This window comes from Hyaena hyaena, unplaced genomic scaffold, assembly GCF_003009895.1.
Source record: "Hyaena hyaena isolate Hyena2069 unplaced genomic scaffold, ASM300989v1 scaffold_77, whole genome shotgun sequence".
NCBI classification, from domain to species: Eukaryota; Metazoa; Chordata; class Mammalia; order Carnivora; family Hyaenidae; genus Hyaena; species Hyaena hyaena.
In genome coordinates, this window is record NW_024080708.1 from 604,293 (window position 1) to 628,126 (window position 23,834).

At 38.5% G+C, this 23,834-nt stretch overlaps 1 protein-coding gene across 2 annotated transcripts in view; it reads left to right on the forward strand.

Moving 5' to 3' along the window:
- AMMECR1 (AMMECR nuclear protein 1) overlaps nt 1-23,044 on the forward strand; it is a 108,026-nt gene extending 84,982 nt beyond the window's left edge. The window contains exons 3-6 of one of the 2 annotated variants that reach the window (XM_039233495.1): nt 3,375-3,489; nt 17,519-17,609; nt 19,026-19,122; nt 21,465-23,044. In XM_039233495.1, the coding sequence (XP_039089426.1) occupies nt 3,375-3,489; nt 17,519-17,609; nt 19,026-19,122; nt 21,465-21,579 (418 nt within the window). In that variant the 3' untranslated portion in view covers nt 21,580-23,044. Of the gene's footprint in view, nt 1-3,374; nt 3,490-5,141; nt 5,450-17,518; nt 17,610-19,025; nt 19,123-21,464 lie in introns of those variants that run through there. The other variant, XM_039233497.1, reaches the window with a different exon arrangement.
- The last annotated feature ends 790 nt before the right edge of the window (nt 23,045-23,834 follow it).

Here is a 23,834-nt window from a genome sequence, read left to right on the forward strand (position 1 = left end):
TGTGAGTTTCTCTTATTAGCCATGCTACCAGTATTCTCTCACTTACTCATTGTTCTAATCTTTTTTTTCCCCCCAGAATGATTGAGCAACAAGCTCCATATCATGGGAGTTACATTTTAGGTTCTTGAAAATTTCATTGACTTGAAATAGTTTGAATTGCATTACTAAAATTTACCTTTCGTTGGTTTTCTAGGAAATAAACAAAATGACTTGCTTCACAGTGTTGAGAAGTTAACAGTATGGCGACTTCAGGAGGTGTCTTGTTTTAAAAGCTAGAGATAGATTTTTAAAAACCTCTTCATTAAAGGAGATCTAGCACTATTACTTAAAAAGGCAGGCAGTAACAAGTGTTGGTAGGGATAGGGGGAAATTGGAACCCTCATACATTGCTGGTGGCAATGTAGAATGGTAGCACCGCTGTGGGAAACAGTTTGCTGGTTCCTTAAAAAGTTAAATGTAAGAGGGGCGCCTCGGTGGCTTAGTCTGTTAAGTGCCCAACTTTGGCTCAGGTCATGATCTCACATTCATGAGTTCAAGCCCTGCATCAGGCTCTGTGCTGACGACTCAGCCTGCTTCAGATTCTCTTTCTCCATGTCTCCCTCTCTGCCCCTCCCCTGCTTATGCATGCACTCTCTTTCTCTCTCAAAAAAAGTAAACATTTAAAAAAGTTAAACACAGAATCACCATATGACCCGAAAAACGAAAACATGTCCACACAGAAACTCATACATTCATGTTTACAGCAGCATTATTCCTAGTAGCCAAAAAGTGGAAACAGCCCAAATGCTTTTCACCAGATAAAAAGATCACAAAATGTGTTATGGCCACACAATTGAATATTTTTAGGCAATTAAAAGATGAAGTTCTGATACATGGTCTAGAGCATGGATGAAACCTCTGAAACATTATACTAAAAAACCAGACACAAAAGTCCCCATATTGTATGACTCCACTTACATGACAATCTAGAATGGGCAAATCCATAGACAGAAATTAGATTAATGCTTGCCAGGAGCTGGGGGCAGGGACGAATGGAGACTGACCGCTAACAGGTATGTAGCTTCTTTTTGGTGTGACAAAATGCCTTAAAATTAGATAGTGGCGATGGTTGAATAACTCTGTGAATAAACTAAAACTCATTTAATTGTATACAGTAATGGATAAATTTTATGGTATGTGAATTATATCTCCATAAGCTGTTATATTTCAAAAAAACATTAATGACTCTATTACTATAATTACTTGAAATTATAAAAGTATGTTTAATTTACATTTTTGCCAAGGGCTGGAAGGAAGGAGGAGTTCATATTGGATGGATACTGTGTTTCAGTTGGGCAAGATGATAAAAGTTAATAGAGATGGATGGTGATGATGGTTGTACAACACTGTGAACATACTTAATCGCGCAGAACTACACACTTAAAAATAGTTAAAACCGTCAAGTTTATGTTATGTATATTTTACCATGAGGAAAAAATCTATAATCCTAAAAAATTACATTTTCTAGCATTCTAATGTATAAGGCTTTTTCCCCTCTCTGTTTTTCTCTTTTTAATAGGAAGACAAAATACGGTTGGCCTTTTTGTTTTTATTCATGGAATTCTTCTATGTTTTAGAACTTCTGTTCAGTATGTGTGTTTGTTAGGGGAGAGGGTATTGGTTATACACACATACACGTCTTTATCTTGGTTTTGGATGAGAACCTGAAAATGTTTTTGTTTTTTAAATTTTATCTGCCAATGGGAAAGTAAAAGAGGCCAAACTGTGGAAAATGTATATTGTTAAATTATAAAATAGTGAATTGCTGTTCTCAGAGTATAAATTATCACAGATTTCCTGATTTCCTTGGCTCATCTTGGATCCTTGAATGGGAAAACACCTTTATACTTTATGTAGAACATATATTTCTATAAGCATTTTCCTTTGTATAGTAGGATAGAACGGGCACTAAAATGCAATAAGGGGCACCAGCAGGGTGGGGTGAGGAGGCGCAGTCAATTTGTTGTTTCTGACTCTTAGTTTTGGCTCAGGTCATGATCTCACGGCTCGTGGGTTCAAGACCCATATTGGACTCCATGCTGATGGTGCAGAGCCTGCTTGGGATTCTCTCTCTCCCTCTCTCTCTGCCCCTCCCCTCCTCATGGTCTATCTCACTCTCTCAAAATAAATAAGCATTAAAAAAATACAAACATAGGGGTTATATTTGTACAATACAGTAAATGAGTTTCAGAATGCAAAGGAAGGGATGGAAAAATGAAAAAAAAAAATCCAGCAATGAGGAAGTCCCTGAAAAAAGAATTAAGTTTTTTCTAAAGGCCACGGAACTTTGTTATAACCAATGCAGTTTGTAGGCTCTAAGTTCGAACTTCTAGGGATTAATCTATGAAAACATTTTCTAAGTCTGGCTGCTAATATAGGACATTTGGATTTGAAGATTTGAAGATCAATGGTACAAATGCCAGCAGTGCCATTAACATAAAGTGTAATCAGAGGTGTGTTTGTTTTTCTTGACCAGGAAGTAGTTTCTTTTAAAAGTATAAGAAACATATGGTGTCACTGTGTGTGTGCATATCTGTGTATTTTCTGTCTTTTCTTCTATTGCAGGAAGAATTATGGTCTTCCAACATCTTTGTCCTTTACAGTAGGGGTTTTTCTAGAATTTGGCACTGTAGTATATTACCCTTGATTACAGGATCCAATCAGAGTTGATGTACTCAGAAATCCATTGATGTGATTAATGGTCTCCTAATCATACTTTTATTTCCTAGATTAGCCCAATTTCCTGTAGTTTCACAATTTTTGAGTCATATCTTGAATTACCCTTTATAGGGGGCCTGAAAGCCTTGTATTTTTAGTCAGTAATTTGCATGATTATTTTAATTTTCTTTGATTTCTTTTGCTTGAAGAAAATGAAATTTTGATGTTTTTTGAACTCTGAGTGCTGTTCTATGGTAACTGGCCAACCTAGTGTGAGCTTTTTTTTTTTTTAACCATATATATTTTTTTCTACCAGCCCTAGATCTAGAAATCTTCCCCCAAATGTCCACTGGTCTGGTTTTTATTCTTCTCAAAAGTAAACTAAAATATTCTCATATTCTACAAGTAACAGGGAAGTGCAGAAAATGACTGTAAGGAAATGTAATTGATCATTCACTCTTTACAACTGGTCACAGGACTGGCTAATAAACAGTCTATTGAATGAAAAAAAAAAGACTTCTAAAATCTTTGAATATATTTGAAGATCACTGGCATTTTTGGCACCTTAAGGATATTTTTGTGTGTGTCTCTTACCTTTTTTAAATGATTGTCTGCATTTGAAATTAGGACTCTCTCATATGTAGTCATTACTTTAATATTTGCTTTGTTTTCAACAGTGCCCTTAAAGATAGCCGTTTTCCCCCAATGACAAGGGATGAGTTACCACGGCTCTTCTGCTCAGTCTCTCTGCTCACTAACTTTGAAGATGTCTGTGATTATTTGGACTGGGAGGTAAGACTGTAGAAATTTCTTAAGGAAACATGAAAGTAATTCCTGAGTAAATGTTAAAAATTAGGCCCCAAAACCAACTCTGTTGGCCCATTCTCTAGTGGGGTGGAGGTGGAGAGTCATGTGGACAAATAAACCTCACATCTGATCAATGAGATATCGGTGAAGGAGTTGTTGTTTTTTTTCTTTTTTTTTTTAAAGGCAAAGTGCCATGTGTTGTTTTAATCCCCAAACTGAAGTTGCTGTTTATTTCTATCCTATTACTCTAGCCACAGCACCTCATAAAAGCTGTTAATAAGTAGTAAGAAGGACTGATTGGAATTTAGTTTTCTTCTTTTTTCCATTCTGATATACTTTGGTTTTAACGGCCTCCAAGCAGCTAAGTGGTCACAGGATACACCTCAGAAGCAAGGAGCAAAACAGGGTAATAATACACCAGTTGGGGAAATCAATATGTGGATACAGACAAGGTTTTGGTTAACTACACTTAAATCATGTCAGTTCATTCTGGGCTACCTTAATTTATGCAGTTAAACATGCTGGGAAATAATGTTAAGGTCACATCTTGGGTATCTCTGAGCATTGTCATTATCGAAATAACCTACATCGAGCATATTTTTTATTCTTTAGTATGTGGGGTTGGCTTTTTAAGGAAGGTCAGAGGTTCTCACCACGATTTGGGAGGAGATAGCTGACTGTATGTCCATGAAATTTCACACACAAACATGGACACATTACTGAATGCCTACTGTATTCAAGGCACTGTGCTACATATACAAAAATCCTCAGATTTGGTCCTCACCACAAAGTATCTTATAGTCTAAGAGCAGAGGAAAGAAGTATACACAAAGCATAAAGAAATAAGTACTCCACGAATGAAAGAATGGGACTTCGGTGATATACTTAGCATTCTCATATACTTAGCATTCTCTCACATAAACACTCATATATGACATAGCTATATCTTTATGGTAGAACATGTTTTAATTCTATTGCCTTTTTAGAATGGCTACCCCCCCCATGGTAACTGAGGTATTTTTCCTTGTGGACAGACCACTATTTTGATAATTTATGGGATATGAATTTTATTTTTGGCTTTTCACTGATTCCTTGTGAGACTTGGGACAACTTATTCCACTGCCATTCAGTTTTCCACTTACAGAATACGCCATTTATAAAGTTCCTAATCTTCACTGGAAAAAAATCTCTATGATATAAATTGTTATACCTGAGCTGTTAAAAAACATTCTGCAGAGAGTAGAACAAGAGTTCCTTTTGAGTTTTGTAGTACATAGGGTTGTATTTTTTTTTGAAGTATTATCAGAATATGAAAACATTTGGGGATTTTTTGTAAAGGAAAAAATAAAACTAGTTGCTCGTGTTGATCGTAGCCAAGTTGGATTGTGTAAAACCTTTCACAGTATTAAAATGTCTTAATTGAATGTTTTCTATAAGTTCATTGTTCCTATTTGAATTTTTCTTTAAGAGAAGTCTACCAGTATCACAGGAGCACTCCCTAGTGTTTTATTTTTAAATAATCCCAAATTATATCCTTCACTTATTAACAAATATTAAATTTGGGTTTTTTTTTAATGTTTTAGGCTGCTGCTTCCTCTTTTCTAGCTAGAGTTTTGTTTCTGCTTTCTGAATTACAGAGTGCTGTGTGTATAGTGGTAGGGGTGGAAGCAATAACAAAGGGAGCAAGCCTGAAATCTAAGGGATGACCAAGCTACAAAACCATGCCTACTCTTACTTGCTACCACTGAGTTTGGAAGTACAGTTGTAGCATGTGGGGGTTTGCACATGTGCAGCTGTGTATGTGTGGCATGGACACGAATGTATATTGCATGAATATGCATGCATGTATTTTGGAGGGAAGGAAAAATGGGAGAGTCCAACAGTAGTTAAATAACTACGAGCAGGTTCAGAGAACACCATCTTCTTCTTTAGCCCATTTCAAGTACAGTCTACAGCTAAAGTTAACCTTCATACATTGTATATTGTATTTTTATTTTATTAAAAAAATTTTAATGTTTATTCATTTTTGAGAGACAGAGACAGAACCAGAGTGGGGGTAGGGCAGGGAGAGAGAGGAAGGCACAGAATGGGAAGCAGGCTCTGGGCTCTGAGCTGTCAGCACAGAGCCCGATGCAGGGCTCGAACCCAGGAGCTGTGAGAGCATGACCTGAGCCGAAGTCAGACGCTTAACAGACTGAGCCACCCAGGCGCCACTGTATATTGTATATTTAATGCATTCCTTAAGGCTTAAATATTGGCATCTATTTACTGATGCCTTCTGGTTAAAGTAATAACAACAAAAATACATATAGTTTTGTACTTTGAACATATAGGTATTTGAAAGTGAATTAGGGACTGTAAGAATGGCTATGCCAAGAGGAATACACTGTCATTTTCAGGTAGTTCATCATAGCTTGAAGTATTTAGCATAAGAGAAATTTGTTCCCAAAGAGTAAGCGTGAAAATTACATTTTTAAGTACGAGAATGATTTGGGCTTAAAAAAATATACCATAGTCGATAACTAAAAATGGAATGGTATTATTATGGGGATGATGTCATAAAGGTTACCCTTAATAATTCTGAAAAGGCATGGTTACTTGATTAAAAGCATTTTTAAAAAGGTATATGCCAAGCCATTTCCACTCCTAGGTATATACCGCCCCCCCCCAATGAAAACAGATGTTGAAACAAAAACGTGTACACAGATGTTTATAGCAGCACTATTCATAATAGCCAAAAGGTAGATACAACCCCAATGCATATCAACAGATAAATGGATAAACAATATGCTGTATATCCATCTAATGGAATATTAGCCATAAATAGAAATGAAGTAGTGCTACATGGAGGAACCTTGGATACGGTATGCTAAGGAAAAGAAGCTAAGTACAAAGGACCGCATACTGTGTGGTTCTAGTTATATGAAATATCCCGAATGGGCACCTCCAGAGAGATAGCACATTAGTGGGGGCCCTGGGTTGGGGGAGGGGCTGGCTGCTTTTAATGGGTACAGGGTTTCCATTAGGGGTGATGAAAAAATTATAGAACTGAATGCTGTACAACATTGTTAACGTACTTGATGCCACTGAATTGTACACTTAAGAGGGATGAAAATGATAAATTTCGTATTATGTGTATTTTACCAGAATAAAAAGGAATATATACCTATGCACGTATACATTTAAACTTTTTGTCCATAATAGTATAGTAATTCTAATTTACTGAAAAAGAAAACTGGAAGTTCCAAAAATATAAAGAAAGGCAAGCCATTTGTAATTATGCCATTCTGAGATAACTACTGTTAACATTTTGGAATATGTCTTTAAATTATTTTTCTGTGTCTTTGTATCAATAAATGTGCATTATTTGTTTATGTAATGAGACCATATTAAATATACAGTCATTATTAAAAAGGATTGTGGGAAAGCCTTTGTTTTATGGTTTATCTTTATATATAAAGTATTTGTATTGTAGATTTCCTTTATGAGAGGGTCAGTCTATATTATGAAAGCATATGTTTCACTTGGGGAAATTTCCCACTGTCAAATAGAAATATGCCTTTTCTTACAAGAATGAAATCTTGTATTCACCGTAAGTATCTAAATTTAACCTGAACTGCAAAGAGCTGCATATGTTTATGCCACAGGGGGAAACAGGAGATGATTACAGAATTTTAATAGAGAATTTTTAAGTCAAAGATCAGTAATGAGTATGTTTTATATAAGCAGAAGCCTCTAACATAGGGCTTTTCTGGTAGTAGGACAGTTGGAGAGTTGACCCCCACTGGTGAAGCATGTTACTGCAGTCGAATTCCCAATTAAAGGGGTGAAAATGCCCATATCAAAGCCAGAAGAGGGCAAAGTCTAGAGGTCCCAAAGCATAGAGGTGAGTAACTTCGGTAACAAGAGACATCCCTGTGGTCATGAAGATGAGGGACGTGACCAGTGGTAAGAGCCACCTAATTTTCAAATGATGAAACAAGTGAGCCACCACAGGGCCGGCTATTGTCCTCCTCTTTTTCTTCATCCATGGTTTTAAACTGAGCCTGTTTGGGACCTCTGTTTGGGTTACATGTCTCTAATTTTATGACGGAAGTTAGTAGAAAGGTAGGATTTACATCACTCAGACTTGGTTTTAGAGGCTGGAATGCTTCTCTTTGATACTGTGAAGGATGTTTGAAAAATGGTTTCATAAGTAGATGTAATTAACTTCAAGTCAGTGTTGAATTGGCAGAATGATCAGTGATATTTCCATGTAACATCTCTTCAAAATAATAATCATAACATGTAAAGTGAGTGTCTGTAGGTAGCCTGTCAAGGAATCCAGGTAGCAGTTTAAAAACACAACAAAACCATCCACAAAGACCATAAAGACAAATTGGAACACTGGCCCCACCCTTCTGAGAAATGCTCATTCTTGGCCCCATCCTGGTATACTTACTACCCTGGTAGGTATGAGGACAAAGAGTAAATTATATGGGGAAAAATTCATTAACTGATAAATTGAAATATCTATCTGCAAGGCTAATATAGCTGTTAAATGAGGAAAATTGCTCCCCTAGGGTGAAATCTAAAGTGATCTGCCTGGTGTTTGAACACAAAAACTTATTACTCTTGTTCTGTGTTCTTCAGTTGACAGCATTTTCTCAATTCTGAATGACAGGATGATGGACAGATATTGTGCTTCAGAAAGAAAGAAACGCTCAGGCAGTATGTTGGAGTCCTCTAAAATAAGATATAGACTAGCACATGTATAGTTATACCATTTGGGAGCCATGTTTGTTTTTCAAGATCTGAAAGGATATAAAACCAATGACATTACAATAGCTGGAATCTCACCTGAGGGGTGACTCTAAGTGTGTCATTTTCAAGATGATATAAATGAGTAAGCTTTTTTGCTTACAGGAGAACTTGTATAGCCGGTATATAACCAATGATCTTGCAGGAGCTCCTGTAGCAGTTTGCTGACAAAAGACAAAGTATATCCTAGATTATAGTCAAGCGTCTTTTATTTCTGTGCTTTAGAGACAAGACCATTTTGAAGGCATGAGGAAGAAATAATTTCTGTATTCTAAAGTAGACTATTAGATCATATTTCAATAGATTAGTAACATTTTCACAACCCATAAGGCACTTTTTGTTATATCTAGCTCCCTGGATCACTGATGTCTCAACTGTGTATACAGCTGTCACTTGGATCACGGGCTGTTCCTTTTTAGCATCCAACATTTACATGAAATCAACCCAGGCTGGGTGGGGCTGGCCAGCATGATTCTTGTGTGGTGCCAAAAACCTATCCCGGACTGTAGAGCGAGACCCCAAGCCCCTAGTCTCTCTCTGTCCCTAAAGTACCAAAACATCTGTCATTGTGCGTGAGCTTGTTAGACTCTCAGTACTCAGAGTGGTGTACTTCACTTTAAAAAGCACACCTTTTGAGCGATCACAGCTCCATTTCTGACGTGTTCATTTGCAGTTAATAATAGTATGCTTTTGTAATCATCTTTTACAAGCGTAAACAGATGAGATGAGTAAATTGGCTACCGTCATTATCTCTCATATATTTTAGAAGGTCACGATCTCCTTTTCACCCCCCCACCCCCCTTAAAGGTTTACATTTTTCTAGCTCCTCTCAATGTACTGCTGAAAACAGAGTTTCCATTCAGACACAGATGTTTAGCATGACTCATGTTGAGATGAAATGGCTTCTCGTTGGATATGTTCTGTCCACCCCCCCCCTTCGTTATTTTCCCCTAACTATGATATAACCAAGCTTTGCTTATCTTCTATATATATATGTTTGTATTTCTCAGGGACCTTGAGATTTTTGTATAAGATGCCACTATTGTTACAATAATTTAGTCTTTGTCCTGATGCTGTACTTGAAACATTTTTTCAAGTGCAGTGGAACATTGGGAAAGGAATGCTTCAAGGTTCCTGGCCATCTAGTAAGCATTTGCTATGAATCAACACTTCTGTGTATTAGAAATCCAGTGGGGAAGCAAGCTGAACAAAGTAAAGTAACTTCTAGAAGGTGGTTTGATGCATGCAAATTTCCTGTAGCTATTGGTACTGTCGGGGAAATGGGCTTTCATGGTCTGGTGTGTCATCAGGCCACTTCTACTTGCTTCCTGCTTTTCTCCCAGCATGTTGGTTAGTGGGGAGACATTTCCCTGCTTCTTCCCCAAAGCCACAGACCCTTCCAGACTTTTCCCTCCTAGTAGTTGCATTATAGTCTGCTCCTCCTTGGATCTCTGTTTCTTTACCAGGGTGCTGGAAAAGTTGGACTAAATAATACCTAAGGTCTCTCCAGAGGCTGACCTCAATTTGATGGTATGATCCCTCTCCCCTTTTCAAAATGGATCCTGTTTCATTTTACTCCCAGAGAATGAACTACCACTAGCCCCTTAGAAGTCATAAGAAAGCTCTAACTTTTAAAATGGCAAGGTAGCAACAAAGGTGAACAACAGTCCAGTTTTTGCAGCTGTACATTCTAGATTTCCTTTCCACCAAAGATTTCTCTTTAGGAAGAAAACTATTCTAAACAGCTAATGCCTCATTTTATTACTGCATCATCCTGTGTTTTAAGCCAACATTACATTTATAAATCTAAGCAACTATATTAGGAAGTGACTGTTCACTTGACAAAGATATTTTGCTTTGTAGAAGGACTCACTGTAGGGTTTTTTTACGGCCTTCCTGACCTTCAGGATTAATCCATTTACATCAATTCAACACAAATGTAACCTTTTAGGAACAAATCTCTTTTGTAGCCTGAGTAAAACTGTATTGAGTCCCATACTCCATGTACAATTCTAAACTGTGTAAGATTTTTCTGTCTCTTATCAGGCAAACAACACTATTTCATATTGAGTACGTTTGCCAAGAGGTGTTTTTCTCCCACAGCCTTTGAAAAGCAAACTGATTCACATGTCTGGATTTTAAGAAAATTTCTTGACTTGAGTTTTCTTTGTCTGTAAATTCACTCCCTTCCTCATCCCCTTAAAAATGGTAGGAATGCATTTTTCTAACGTTTGATGAAAAGCAGGCTTTTTATTTAAAGGTCACCTGTGTTGCCTGAACTTTCCATGGAAAGCTTCAGGATGTTCAATTTTTAAGGAATGCTCATTATAATTAATCATTATGGAGAATTGTTTTTTTCCCCCCTTAATTGTACACTGAGCTGTCACTGCATCCTTGCAAAACCTTAGAGCCTTAGAGTCAGAACAGTTTCTTTCATTGCACATGATCTATAAACATGTTTGGCTTCATAGCTTTTCAAAGCACCTCTTCATTAGCCATGCTTTATTTAAAATCTTAACTAATTCTTTAAAAGTTCACAGGGGTGATTAATAGCTAGTTCAGGTATTTTCGAGATGTGTGTCTGTTGTTAGTTAAAATAAATGTTATCAGATTGTTGTTCAGTGGCCTTTGTGAAATAAATTGGCAGGCTCGCATTCCTGATGGACAAGATGTCCAAGGCTCCTACATGAATCAAAATTGGCACTAATTGGTCCTTTGGTAAGCTCTGTGAAAGCCAAGAATTGAATAATTTCTAAAGCTAAAGATGACTAAATTGCAGGGATTTTAGAGAAAGCAGTACATATGCATTTTGGTCAAGGAGACCTTTGTGGTTGTTTTCACAAAACAAAGGCAAAAAAAAAATTCAGCTGAGGTTGACGATGAAGCAGAGTTTTCAGGATAGAATATATTAAAAGGTTAGTTGTGCCTGAATGATGGCTTTGCAGTTGGTTATCTTTTTTGACCAACTTTTCTACTATTTCTTCCATTTCTAAAAGCATCTTACTTAAAGTAGATTTGAAAACAAGGGCAGCTACAGACATAGGTCAGCTGATGGATTAAAAACACCCTAACAGGTTAGTATATATATACAATGGAGTATTACTTGTCAATCAAAAAGAATGAAATCTTGCCATTTGCAGCTATGTGGATGGAACTAGAGGGTGTTATGCTAAGCGAAATTAGTCAGAGAAAGACAAATATCATATGGCTTCACTCATATGAGAACTTAAGATACAAAACCGATGAACATAATGGAAGGGAAGCAAAAATAATATAAAAACAGGGAGGAGGACAAAACATAAGAGACTCTTAAATATAGAGAACAAACAGAGGGTTGCTGGAGGGGTTGTGGGAGGGGGATGGGCTAAATGGGTAAGGGGCATTAAGGAATCTACTCCTGAAATCATTGTTGCACTATATGCTAACTTGGATGTAAATTTAAAAATAATAAAAAATAACAAAAAATAGCCTAACAGGCTAGTCCATGGTGTTGTCTCAGTTGGTTCAGGACATTATTTTTCAAGTCACTGAGGCAAGAGATGTTTCTAGGCGGTCCTAGGATTGCAGAACATCTTTATTTTCTCTTTTGTGCCTTTCTAAAGAGATTCCCCGCCCCACCCCCACCCCCGTAATATGTGTGTACTCTTTCTATAAACAGGAAAAACAAACCCATGTTTATGACTGTTGAGGTTTACAAAAGTAAAACTTACTGAGTTAAAAAAATGATCTGCCACAATGCTATTTTTAAGATGTATGATTTGGCTAGATTCTGAAGTGTTAATTGCTGACAATTTTTAAGTGTTCATTATTAATCAGATGGGCACCTCTCAAATTTCGACGTACTTCTGAAATTGGTGGGTGGATTGAAGTGGTGCAGATTCACAACTCTGAGGATTTGATGGGCAAATCTGGACAATATGTCATGTACTTTTTTTTTTTTTTTTTTTTTTGCTGGGTTCTGGATTGAGGAAAGTGATTCATTAAGATCTGTACAAATCATCATCAGCCTTTATGATTAAAATCTTAATTTTTCTTGCCCCAGTGGGAATTATTCAAGAGGATACACATAAAATAGGCCCAAGAATATTGGAATATTTTCTTCCTCTTTTATGGTGAATTTGTTTTCATTTGGAGAAGGAAGAGTCACCATCTTCAGAAGGCTGAGCTGGGGGTGGCCAGAAGACTGTGGGGCTATGAGGGAAAGAGTGGAATATGTGGCATTGTGGCTTTGGGCTTTTAGGAGAAACACCACATATGGCTTTCTCTTCTCAAGAATATAAGAAACTCGAGACTCTGGGTCAGACTCATGGGCTGTCCAATGCAGTGTTTGTTTCTGTCCGTGGTACCATGGGCTGTTTTGTGAAAGAGCATGTGTGTCTTCTATGATGCCAGCCTCTAAAGGTTAGAGGGTGTGCCAAATATCCTGAGCTCCTCTCATTAGGAACAGAGTCCTTTTATTCAGTTCAATGGAACTGGCATATTGAGCCTGGCAGGTCAGTCTTATGTGAATGACTAGTGACTGGCTGCTTTGTTAATTGCAAAGCATGTTTTGCCAAATGATATCAAGAACAAAGACATGGTCAAAGCTCTTCCAATTCCTTGACTTCCTGACAAATAAATAAATATATATACATACACACATATATACATATATATATATACACACAAACACACATATACACATACTATGTATATATATGTATATATACATACCCACATATACATTTTTTTTTCTTTTAAATTCAAGTGAATCCACTAAAAACCAGTGGAGTAAGCTAGGGTCATATTGTTAAAAGGAAACCCAACATTTGGTTATGAAAACCCAACATTTGGGGCTAACTGTGGCATTTGTTAAGGCAGGATGAACCTGAGGAAGTGATTGGTTTTATTGGCCAGGATGTGTTCAGGGGGAGATTTAACTTTGAGGGTCAGGACTGTGAAGGTAATTGTGGATCCAAATGGTCCCAGGCTTTCATGGAGCCTACCCGATTTAGCCAGAGCATGTTTTATGCTCATTCATGCTTTTAGCCAGATGACTCCTTCTCGTGGTTTAGCATATCCAGATTGTTGGCTTGCTGATCGGCCTTGCAGGTACAAGTGAGGCCCTTTGGTAGTGCTGCTAGTGGGTTACACTTGCCTTACAGACATACTAGGGTATATCGAACTTTGACTATGCAGTTGTGAGGAACAGAATATGGACATGAATTATAATGGGGTAGGAGGGGGCACTTTCTAAGTGCTCCCGTGTTGAGAGTCACTGCATTAGAGGATAATACTTTTAAATGAAGCCACATTTCTAACAAGGGACCAGATAACAAGGATAAATGAAATCTGCAGACAGTCTAGGAGCTTCATTTTAGCCATTATTTATAATCTCTTCTCCTACGAAACCTTTTACCATGTAGCAAAATTGATTAATTTGCATGTATCTCTCTCTCTGGGCCCACATGCTTTCTGACACAGGAGTGAACAAACAGAGGAATGAACAAGGGAGGAAGGAGGATGGGGGCCAGGTGGGGTTGGGGATACATAATCCCCAAACTGAATAATCAGCTCTAGACTAATCAAGATACATTTTAGGATCCCAATGTTAATCTTGATATTTAATCATTCTGGGCGATGTTAAAAACGAAAGACTGTATAATGGCATTAATGAAAATCACTCACTATGGAATGGTTCTGAACAAATATGACTTTCTTTTTAGCATGAAATAGGAATCTGCTGAACTGGCCTTAATGTTCTCTCGGCACACGCAGATACAGCTCTGTTTAATTCCATATCCTCTTATCTATAAGTCCTACATTTAATTTACTACCATTCGAATTGATTTATAGCTTTGCTTAGCAAAAGTACAGTCTTGATTAAAAAGACATTATCACAGTTGATGGACCTTGAAAGCATTTTTTTTTCTCAGACCTTCTAATAATTTTGACAATGACCCCTAAGGCTGCATTTGCAAGTCCCCAGTTTTTGCCCACCTGGCTGTACTTTGGGCAGTGGCAGTTAGGTGTATGTTAGGGGTACTAGGGGTAACATTCATCCTTATTCATCCCTAGAAATGGAAGGTTAACTATGACACTGAGGTAGAGTTTTAGTTTGCTGTAGGGAATCTCAGTACCCTGGTTAGCAGATCTCTTCTCTAGCTGATCATTGCCACTATAGACTTTGTCTCTTGGGATGCTGCTAGGCCAAAGGATTCTCTAATCTAACAGAGGACTCAATTATCATATGAATATTATGTTCAATTATTACGATATGAGGTTGTATTTTGGAGTCATTGCTGGTGACACATTCCTCACTCAGAACAATATGGGATTAGTTTTCATGCTCACTTCAATGGAGAGGACTTAATTTGCAAAGCCGCTGATTTCCACAGATTGGCCACATTCGGTCATTCTCCACAGCAGGCCATGTTCCACTCCTCTCCTCTGTTTTGATTGCGCAGTATGACTATTTGGTGGCGTCTGTGGTTCTGGGAGTAAAGGAAAATGCTGTTGCTCAACAGGTGACAAAAAGCTATTATGTTTTGATTCTGGTCGGAACATTATTGCCATTCTCCTTGATTCCAGTGGTTGAAGAAATGAGTCACTGTGGTTTGGCTTTCTGTCACTCTGGAGTATGTATTTTTTTACCTATGAAATAGATTATTTCTCATCAAAGGTTCACTTTAAAATCACCATACTTACATTTCAATTTACAGGTACTTTCAACTGTTCAGAATCTAGGAACACAGAAAAGAACTAAAAATTGTAAATGTGGTACTAATTCTAAATGGGAGAATTTTGATCATTTTTTTGGTCACATTAAATTCCATGGTGGGGCCTTCTCAAAATACAAAAGTAAATGAATTTTATTTGTGAGTCATTTTTATTTTGGTCAGCATGTCCTTCCAGTTCAATCTTAACCTCTTTCACCTCTTTCTATTTACATATATATGTAAATATATATATATACATACATATATACATACATACACACATGCTTATATATATATTATATATATATATACACATATATGCTTTAGTGAGATACTATTCATATGCCATGCAGCTGGTCATAATCACTTTTAATTGTTAAATTACTAGGCTTCAAAATCTCTGAAATTTTTGTTAAAAAACACAATGCGCTCCTGTGAAGAAAGGATTTATGTGTCTAAATCACCTCCAATTTGCCTAAATCACTTTTTTTCAATACCCAGCCACAGTCTGTCAGAGCTAAACTGATTATTAGAGGCTTTCTTGTTAACCTGGAATAAAAATCACCTTCAGAGTTGCTCTTTTTCCAAACTATACTTCCTGAAGCATGAAACCTGGAATTCTGGTAAACTTCACAGCTCCCATTCCACCCTCCATACCAGTTAAATACTCCTGATTTTGTCTAACAGTCTCCTCTCACAAATAGGGGAACCTTCTTCCTCTCACAGTTTTGGTTAGACTCCTTAATAAGCACCAAAATTCTTTCCCATTTTAACATGACAGATTTTTGATAAATTGAGTCGAGGATTCACTGCAGTGAAGGATGGGAGAACAAACTATTTCTGCTGTATATTTTTAAAAACAAATTACGATGGAGCTGATCTTGTTGAAGGAAAGAAACTTCAAAGTCACAGATCAGAAAGCCTGTATACAGAAACTGTTGCAAATCTGTCATTGTCTCAGTACTGTGTCACGCACTGGGGAGATTAGTAGATGTCCTTTATCCTGGAAATGCCTGATAGCTAAGCACTCATATTTCTTCTCAGCTGTCCATAGTCGTTTCCCACAGATTATGGGAGGCCGTATTGTGTTAGTTTCTAAACAGCTGCCCTGAGTGCATTTTCAGGAGAAGGAGATTCATAAGAATACTGATATTAAATAGAAGAAATCGCCACACAGATAGGCTTTCATAAAATAAACTGCTCAGAAGATCTGACAGATTGTAATGTATGGATGTGTAAAGAGGACCTTGGGGAAGAACAAAACGGATTTTTTCAGAGGACTTCTGCTCCCCTGAGAAACTGGAAACTTTCAGGGTAAGGGCAAAAGAAGCAAAAGAAGTTTTCAAGGACTCCTGTTCCTCTTCTAGGCTTCGACGTGCATATAGATGGAAAGAGTCCAGGTCTGTGACTTCATTCACCTGCTCTGAAAAGAAGCCTCTTACTGGATAAACATGTTTTCATGCTCTTCCATCCTCCCTCCAGTCCAACCTTACACTCCACTTGGGGACTGCTGATCTAACGTGGCTGTAGATTTGGGAGAACTGGCTGGAGTTGTCATGCTTTTGAAATTCCATTTTTATTATCAGCATTTACAAAGAAGAAACTACTGTGATCCTCAGTTCTGTATACTAGTCTATGCGGGATATGAGAGGGAAAGACAGATTCCTTCTGATGAGATGCTAATTAGAGAAAAAGTATATTACTTTCATAAAATATTAGCAAGAGATTGCCCACACTCAGAGAACCCCCCACCCCTTGAGGTATCACCAAAAGTTTGCATGGTTCACATAAAGTTATAGTGGTCTCTGTGTTAATATATAAGACTGCAAAAAATGCCCTGCCCCAAAGCGATTTGAAATCCCTATCACTTGTAAATTTAGCAGTAGTGTGTGAGGGCAATGATGTAGACAGACAGTGAGGGCTTGCCACAGGCCCACTGTAAGCCACGACATATATTTTAGAGACATCATATGGAATGGGGTGATGGTGCCAGATCTGGTTGCTGTTGGCTTTTTTTTAACTCTTAACTGGGTTTGCTCATCTGCATATATTTCAAGAGACTCGACAGTTTGGGAAGGGAGTCAGCAGCCCCAGAAGTTTGAACTTAGTCTGAAGTGGCGACTGTACCTGAAAACGGGATGTGTGTTTGCTGTCTCTTTGGAGTCAGCTGCCTTGGTCTAGTTCCTTACTATCCTGAGCCACAGTTTGGGAGCAGTGGCAGGATTCTTGCCGTTGGCTGTCTCAGTCTACACACAGCCTTGGGACGGGTGTTCCGTTTCCAAACATAGTAGCATAGCCCAGCACATGTTGCCACATGTAAATCAGTGTTTTCTGTATCCATGGCCATCATCATGGCCCTCAAACCCAAAGTTAGTGCTTTGGAAAGAGAAAAATGATAGGCCCTTCTAAAAACAAGGGGAAAGGAAGAACTGCATTCTCTTGAAAGTTGAATTATAACTTTTTCTTTCTGTTTCTATGAAGAAGACTGTACTAATAAAACTGCCAATTTCTTTCAGGTGGGTGTACATGGCATTAGAATAGAATTCATCAATGAAAAAGGATCAAAACGCACCGCCACCTACCTACCGGAGGTTGCAAAGGAGCAAGGTCATTGTTGTACTTTATTTCATATGATCTGGTGAAGAATTTGAACAAATATACAAATTGCAATGCGATATGTGACCTTGCAGTTATGTCTGATAATTGATCAGTGTCAAATTATAAGAAGAGATTCTTCCATCACTGCCACTGCAATGTCTGTATGAAATCAGTGAATTCCTCACACAGAAGTTGAATCCCTGCACTAAAGTTTGATAGCAAAAACACACAACAGTGTACTTTAACAAAAGCAAAGATTTGTAAAAGTTGGGTTTTATTTTTAGGCTTGCTACGAATTTGAAGTGCCATTTTCCCATATTCCATTGTGCTGTAGCCTTTAGGCACAAACAAGCCTTTTGTTTGACAGTCAGCCACCCAGTTCATTGTCAGTATCAAATGTTTCATTCTTAGGTGGTTGCCTGTTACTCATCCATTACTATTAGGATTGTAGGTTTCCCATTAACATTTGGAGCACTGAGACTAAATGAAGTATTAGTGTCTGATATGCTTGGTCTGCCCTTCCTAATCAAACGTTTTTCTGTTTTTGCAGATGTAGCACAAATCTTTATGAACCACCACTGTAACACAAAATAACTCTTCACTCTGTAGTATCTTGTCCTTTCTAGCCACTAGTGAATTCCAATTTCATGTTAGTTGAAATGAATATTTCTTCTTTATCTTATGGAGCTTTTTTTCTTTTTCTCATCAGAAAGCATCTATCATTTGGTTTTCTCATGTTTTTTTCCATATAAATGTGAGATATATCACAGTAAAGTCTAATATCATTAGAACACCCCCCCATCCCCTAGACAGGAGAGTTAGATTTGAAAATGTCTTAATCCGTAGTTCCATTGGCTTTGTAAAGCTTACAGAAGAGAGAGGGCCTCGGCTATTAGTATACCATCCCATTTCAGAACCAATAAAAATGCCTTTGAATACTTCGCACAAATACACTTGACTGACCACCAAAGATACCATTAGGAACAGTAATTACCATGAGTTAGTGCGGGAAATACTACTGAGATGGCACAATGACATTTAGGCCTTTCCCTCCCTTTTAAAAGTGTCACTGTTAGAGGGGAGTACAGTGCCCGTGGTTTGCTACCTACACATGACTGAGCATTTACTGCCAGTCTCTTAGACTTCTGGTCTTTGAATGTGGTTGAGATTAAAAAAAAAAAAGAACAAACAGAAAAAACTAATGTTGTTGGCCATCATGGATAGCTAGAATTTAAGGTGTGTGATGGTAAACCTGCTTCCATCCAGGAGGAGACTGTAGCCCTCTGTGTGATCATTTTTAGGACCAAAGGAGTTGATGGCATTTGGTGACAGTGATAGCTGCCATCTACAAAGTCATTTTGTATTTAACTGAAAGTGCTTGTTCCGTGTGTTTGACTGGTATTTTATCTGGTCTACTCTCCACAGGATGGGACCATATTCAGACCATAGACTCCTTACTGAGGAAAGGAGGCTACAAAGCTCCAATTACTAATGAATTCAGGAAAACCATAAAACTGACCAGGTACAGAAGGCATTTTCTAGTGCAAGGCTAACTAGGACATTATGATGCGTATGTCTATGGCCCTTTGATTTCTTTGGTCTGTCTTACTTGCTTCTCTTTTCTGAAACAGAATGGAAACGAATGACAGGGCTGTACTGAGGGTAGATACAGTGAACTCTGGTAGGCAGTAGAGCCTGTAGGATGTATGAACCCATCCTTCCCATCTTTAGCTCTCTGTGATTACTCTGGCTTTACACAAGCAAGCCCTCTGAGCCTTTTTCAACTACATTCTAGAAGAAAGTCACCTGAATTCGCGATTGGCTAGCTTTTGACATGGCTTAGCAGGAGCCCTGGAGTCTGCTAAGCAGTCCTCAAATTTGAATTAAACCTTAGGATGTTGGCAGTGATAGAAGTCTACTGTGAAAGCTTACTAAAAATCACAATTGAGCTAGACTTACAAACATCAAATACATTTCGACAGGGATTATAGGGATACTTAAAAAAAAAAACCCAACATTTTAGGAAAATGGATTGCTGTTTCCATTTGTTTCAATTCCATAAAACCGCACTAAATGCCTATAGTCTAAAAATGGACTTTTCTCAGCTCTGAGGAGTTACAGATCTGAAAATGTCTCCCTCTCTGCCTTGCCTGGGTTTAGTCTAGGAGAATAGAAGGGCATGTACAAGAATAATTATTAATATCAGGCAGAATGTGATGGATAATGTCAAATCATACAGTAGGGAAAGAGGAATATTCCAGGACGGGTAGGGGATAACATAAAATTTCAGCGAGAGGTAGATTTGATGCTGGGCTTGAAGACTGGGTAGACTATTTGAGGGGGGGGGGGGAAGGGATTAATTTTGTGAGTCAAGGCAATGACTGAGCGAGGAATGTTCAACAGTCTGATGTGTCTGGCCTTTCAGTATAGATCTATAAGGAGGTGGTCATTAGAGCAAAACATGGCCCAGAAGGGGGGTTAGGTCATATGATGGAAGGTCTTGAGCTCCAGATGAAGAAGTTAAGACCTGATTCTACAAGCAGTTAGTAGCCATTGGAGGGTTTTAAGCAGACGGATTTGCAAAGGTGTAAGATTGGAATTGGCAACAGGAAAATTAGGAGGCGTTGCTGCTATCCAAGACTCTGTGGCAGCGATCCAAAGGGGGTGAAATGGAAGCCTGACTAAGAGCTGTGGTGGTAGGATGAGAAGAAAGGAGGAAACCAGTGAGAAAACACTGTGGAAGAAATGACGGGTCTTACTCATCATTCAGAAGTAGGGAACAGGACCAAGTCAAGGCTTTATCTAGATAAAAAGGACCAAGGCAATCCCTTTCACCAAGGGAGGGACCACAGGAGGAAAGTCCCGTTTCTCCACGGATTCTGGAGTCGAAGCACCTCCTGGGATATCTGTGTAGAAACGTCCAGTATGTCACTGAAAATGTACACATCCATAACTTGTGGCCAGAGGTGGTGATTTGGGATCATCTGTCAAGAGGTCATAGTTGAAGCTGTAAAGGTAGGGCTCACGGAGGGGGCACAGAGCATGGGGTCAAAAGAACTGAAGGTAGAAACAGCACAGTCTGACGAGGCATGAAGGAGCAGGAGGAGCAGTCTGAGAGACAGGGGGCCATGGGGAGAATCGAGGCAGTGTGGTGGTGTAGAACCCATTATAGGGGAGAGCTTCAGAAAGGCAGTGGTGGATGGTGTCATATTGGAAAGGTCAAGTAGAAGCAGGGGGGGCCTGCTGACAGAGCAGTTTCCGTGGAAGAGCGGCAGAAGCCAAGGAATGCCAGGTGGAGGAGTAGCAGGAGACGAAGGGCTGAAGGTAGGAAACACACGTGACTCTTCTGAGCAGTGCAGCAATGCAAAGAAAGCTAGAGATGGGGGAGAGAGAGGGTTTGGGATACCAGTGTTAGGTATTTTGGTTTTGTTGTTGCCGTTTTTATTGAGTGGCAAGACCTGCACAGATGTGTGGATGGAGGGAAAGGAATGGCGAAATTGGAAAGGTCCTGCAAGAAAAAGCAGTTGAGGAAATGAGATGCGTACATGATGGCAATAGTTAGGCTTTCCTCTGTTGCTTCCTGTTAGCAAACTGGGGTTAGGGGCTGGGGCAATAAAATTTCTAGAACAATTCAAACAAGGAGTAGTAGAGTAGAAAAGAGCACTGGACTCAGACTTTGGATTCCTGGGTTCTGATCTCAGCCTTGCTACTTGGTTGTGTGACATTGGGCAAGTCACTGCTTCTCTCTGTACCTCTGTTTCTCCCAAATCTGTGAGGTTATTTCTGAGATCCCTCCTAGCTCTGACTTTGGCATGTCATCTGTTTCTTGATGTTAACTTTTTATCTCTTCCCTGACTTTTTCAGGTACCGTAGTGAAAAGATGACCCTGAGCTATGCTGAATACCTTGCTCATCGCCAGCATCATCATTTCCAAAATGGCATTGGGCATCCCCTTCCACCATACAACCATTATTCCTGACACTGAGCCGCACAACCAGTCACTGGGCCTCTCTGCAGACCTCTTCCCAGGAGACCCTACCCCTTCTTGGTCTAGCTATCTCTTTTACTGTACCATTTTATGATGATAGTTTCCGTTGCCATGATGAAGCTTGGACATCGTCAGTTAAGATCATCATGGTAACGGGTAGGAAAATGACATTTGTTAAGAATTTTCTGTTTTATTATTTTAGGTCATTGATTTTTTTTTTTGCAGCATATATAACTTTTGGGGTTTTCTTTCCTCACAATATCATGTAGAATTTTGTTTTGCTCTCTAAATCAGGTTTCTGTCTTTCTGTCCTTCTTGCCTTCCTCCCTGTCTCGTTTCCTTCCTCCTTTCTGTCTTCTCTTCCCTCTTTCTTTCAACTGTGGATGGAAGAAATTGTGCAGTTTTTAAGGATTTTATTTAGGTTTTTCTTTAGTTTTCTTCAGTAAGATAGATAATTTTTGATAGGTGAGTTTGGGAGCAATTCATATCAAATTCAGGTATTTGCATATGACTCGAATTTGTCTAAAATTAAGTTTGCTGTGAGGGCTTAGTATGTGGATCTTCACTCCTTAGGTGTGTGTTTTTCCCATGGTTAAAATATATGAACTTTAGTTCTAGTATAGAACATTCGAAGGTCCACGATAGGGCTTGTCACAGAGAGTGAGAAACCATGTATGCCTATTTTGCTGGTTATCACTGAAGAGATGGCCTCATCACTTTATAGAACCAACTTACAAACGACAACACTGTTTTAAGAAAGTGCAAGCTACCTTTCAAATATGCTACAAAAATCATTTTGAAGAGCAGTAAATATGAGGAAGAGAGCAGATACAGAATTTAGTGCCTTTGAGAAGAATATACTTAAATTGAATGGAGAGAGGTTAGGGGGGAAAAGGCAATTTAGAGAAATAGTCTTATAAAATTTTATTGTTTCTATATGTGAAACAACAGATGAGACAAATTCCTTACTCCTAAGTATTTTTTTAAGGTGAAAAAAATTTATTTTGAGCAACTAACCAAAAAGAGACATTTGTCTATGATATATTAATTTAAATTCGTTAGCTTTAGGTTTCAAGAAATCATGATTGGTCAGAGATAATTCTAGCTACTATTTAAAGAAAATAGTAAAGAGAATCTAGTGAAACAAAAGTTCATATATTGCCATGATTTCAGATTATGTTTGTCATGGGGACAATACTGGAGTCTTTCTGCACTACATACTTTTGATAGAAACACCTTTACTGTGCTGGTAAGATGTTACGTTATGTTACACCTATAAAATTGGTATTTAGAGATGATATAGTTGTCAGAGCCCAGCCCATTGGCCGGTCTGGTCTTCTCCCCCTGGGCATGCAAAGAGAACTTCAGTAGGAAGTCTCTGTGGGTATCCCCAGGAAAAAATGACAGATGATTCTGGAGAAAGATTACCTTCATTTTACTATAAAACTGTGTGTGTGTGTGTGTGTGTGTGTGTGTGTGTGTGTGTGCGCGCGCGCGCGCGTGTGTATGTGTATGCACGCACGAGCGCGCACGCATGCACGCGTTTGGGTGTGCAATTTTTTTCAAACAGGAAGCCAGTATATCAAGTGAGGAACAGAAGTATGGTGCAGAATATATAGTCCAAAACTTAAAGATGTCACTGGATATCAAAATGGCAGAGCTTAGGTGACAAGCGACAGACTGCTAGTTCAGAAATCAAAAACTCTTTTCTAGTTTGCCAGAGAACTGCCAGAATTCCTTCTGCTTGCCACTGTGGCAAAGCAAACTGCTTTAGTTTTTGATGAGAGTACTTAGAAGTTGGTTGGTATTCCTTCATCCACAGCCCCCATTGTTGAAATAACCATTTTCAGTTGTGATGCCTTAACTAAGAAGCCAATTGTTAGCCTGAAATGCAATCTCGGTAGCTGGTTCCACTGAGACTCGAGATTAGTCAGAGAAAGCTAGCTGTTGGTCTCTCAAAAGGGATTTTGAGTCCTTTCGTTTCTACTTGGGAGCATTTTGGAGCAGATCAGTCTTTCAGTGTAAAACCAAGTGGCTACCTGATAGAGACTTTTTTCTTGCCCTTATAGGGAAACTGAGCACAAGCTGAATGCTATTGTCTGCTGCAAAAAAAAAAAAAAAGGGTAAATAAAACAAGCAAACTGACGAGAGACAAAATAGACCAATTTTGACCCATCCTATCCATCATCTCATCAATTCAACAAGGCTCCTCGTCTTAGGTGAGCTCATGGTTAGAAGTTGTGTTT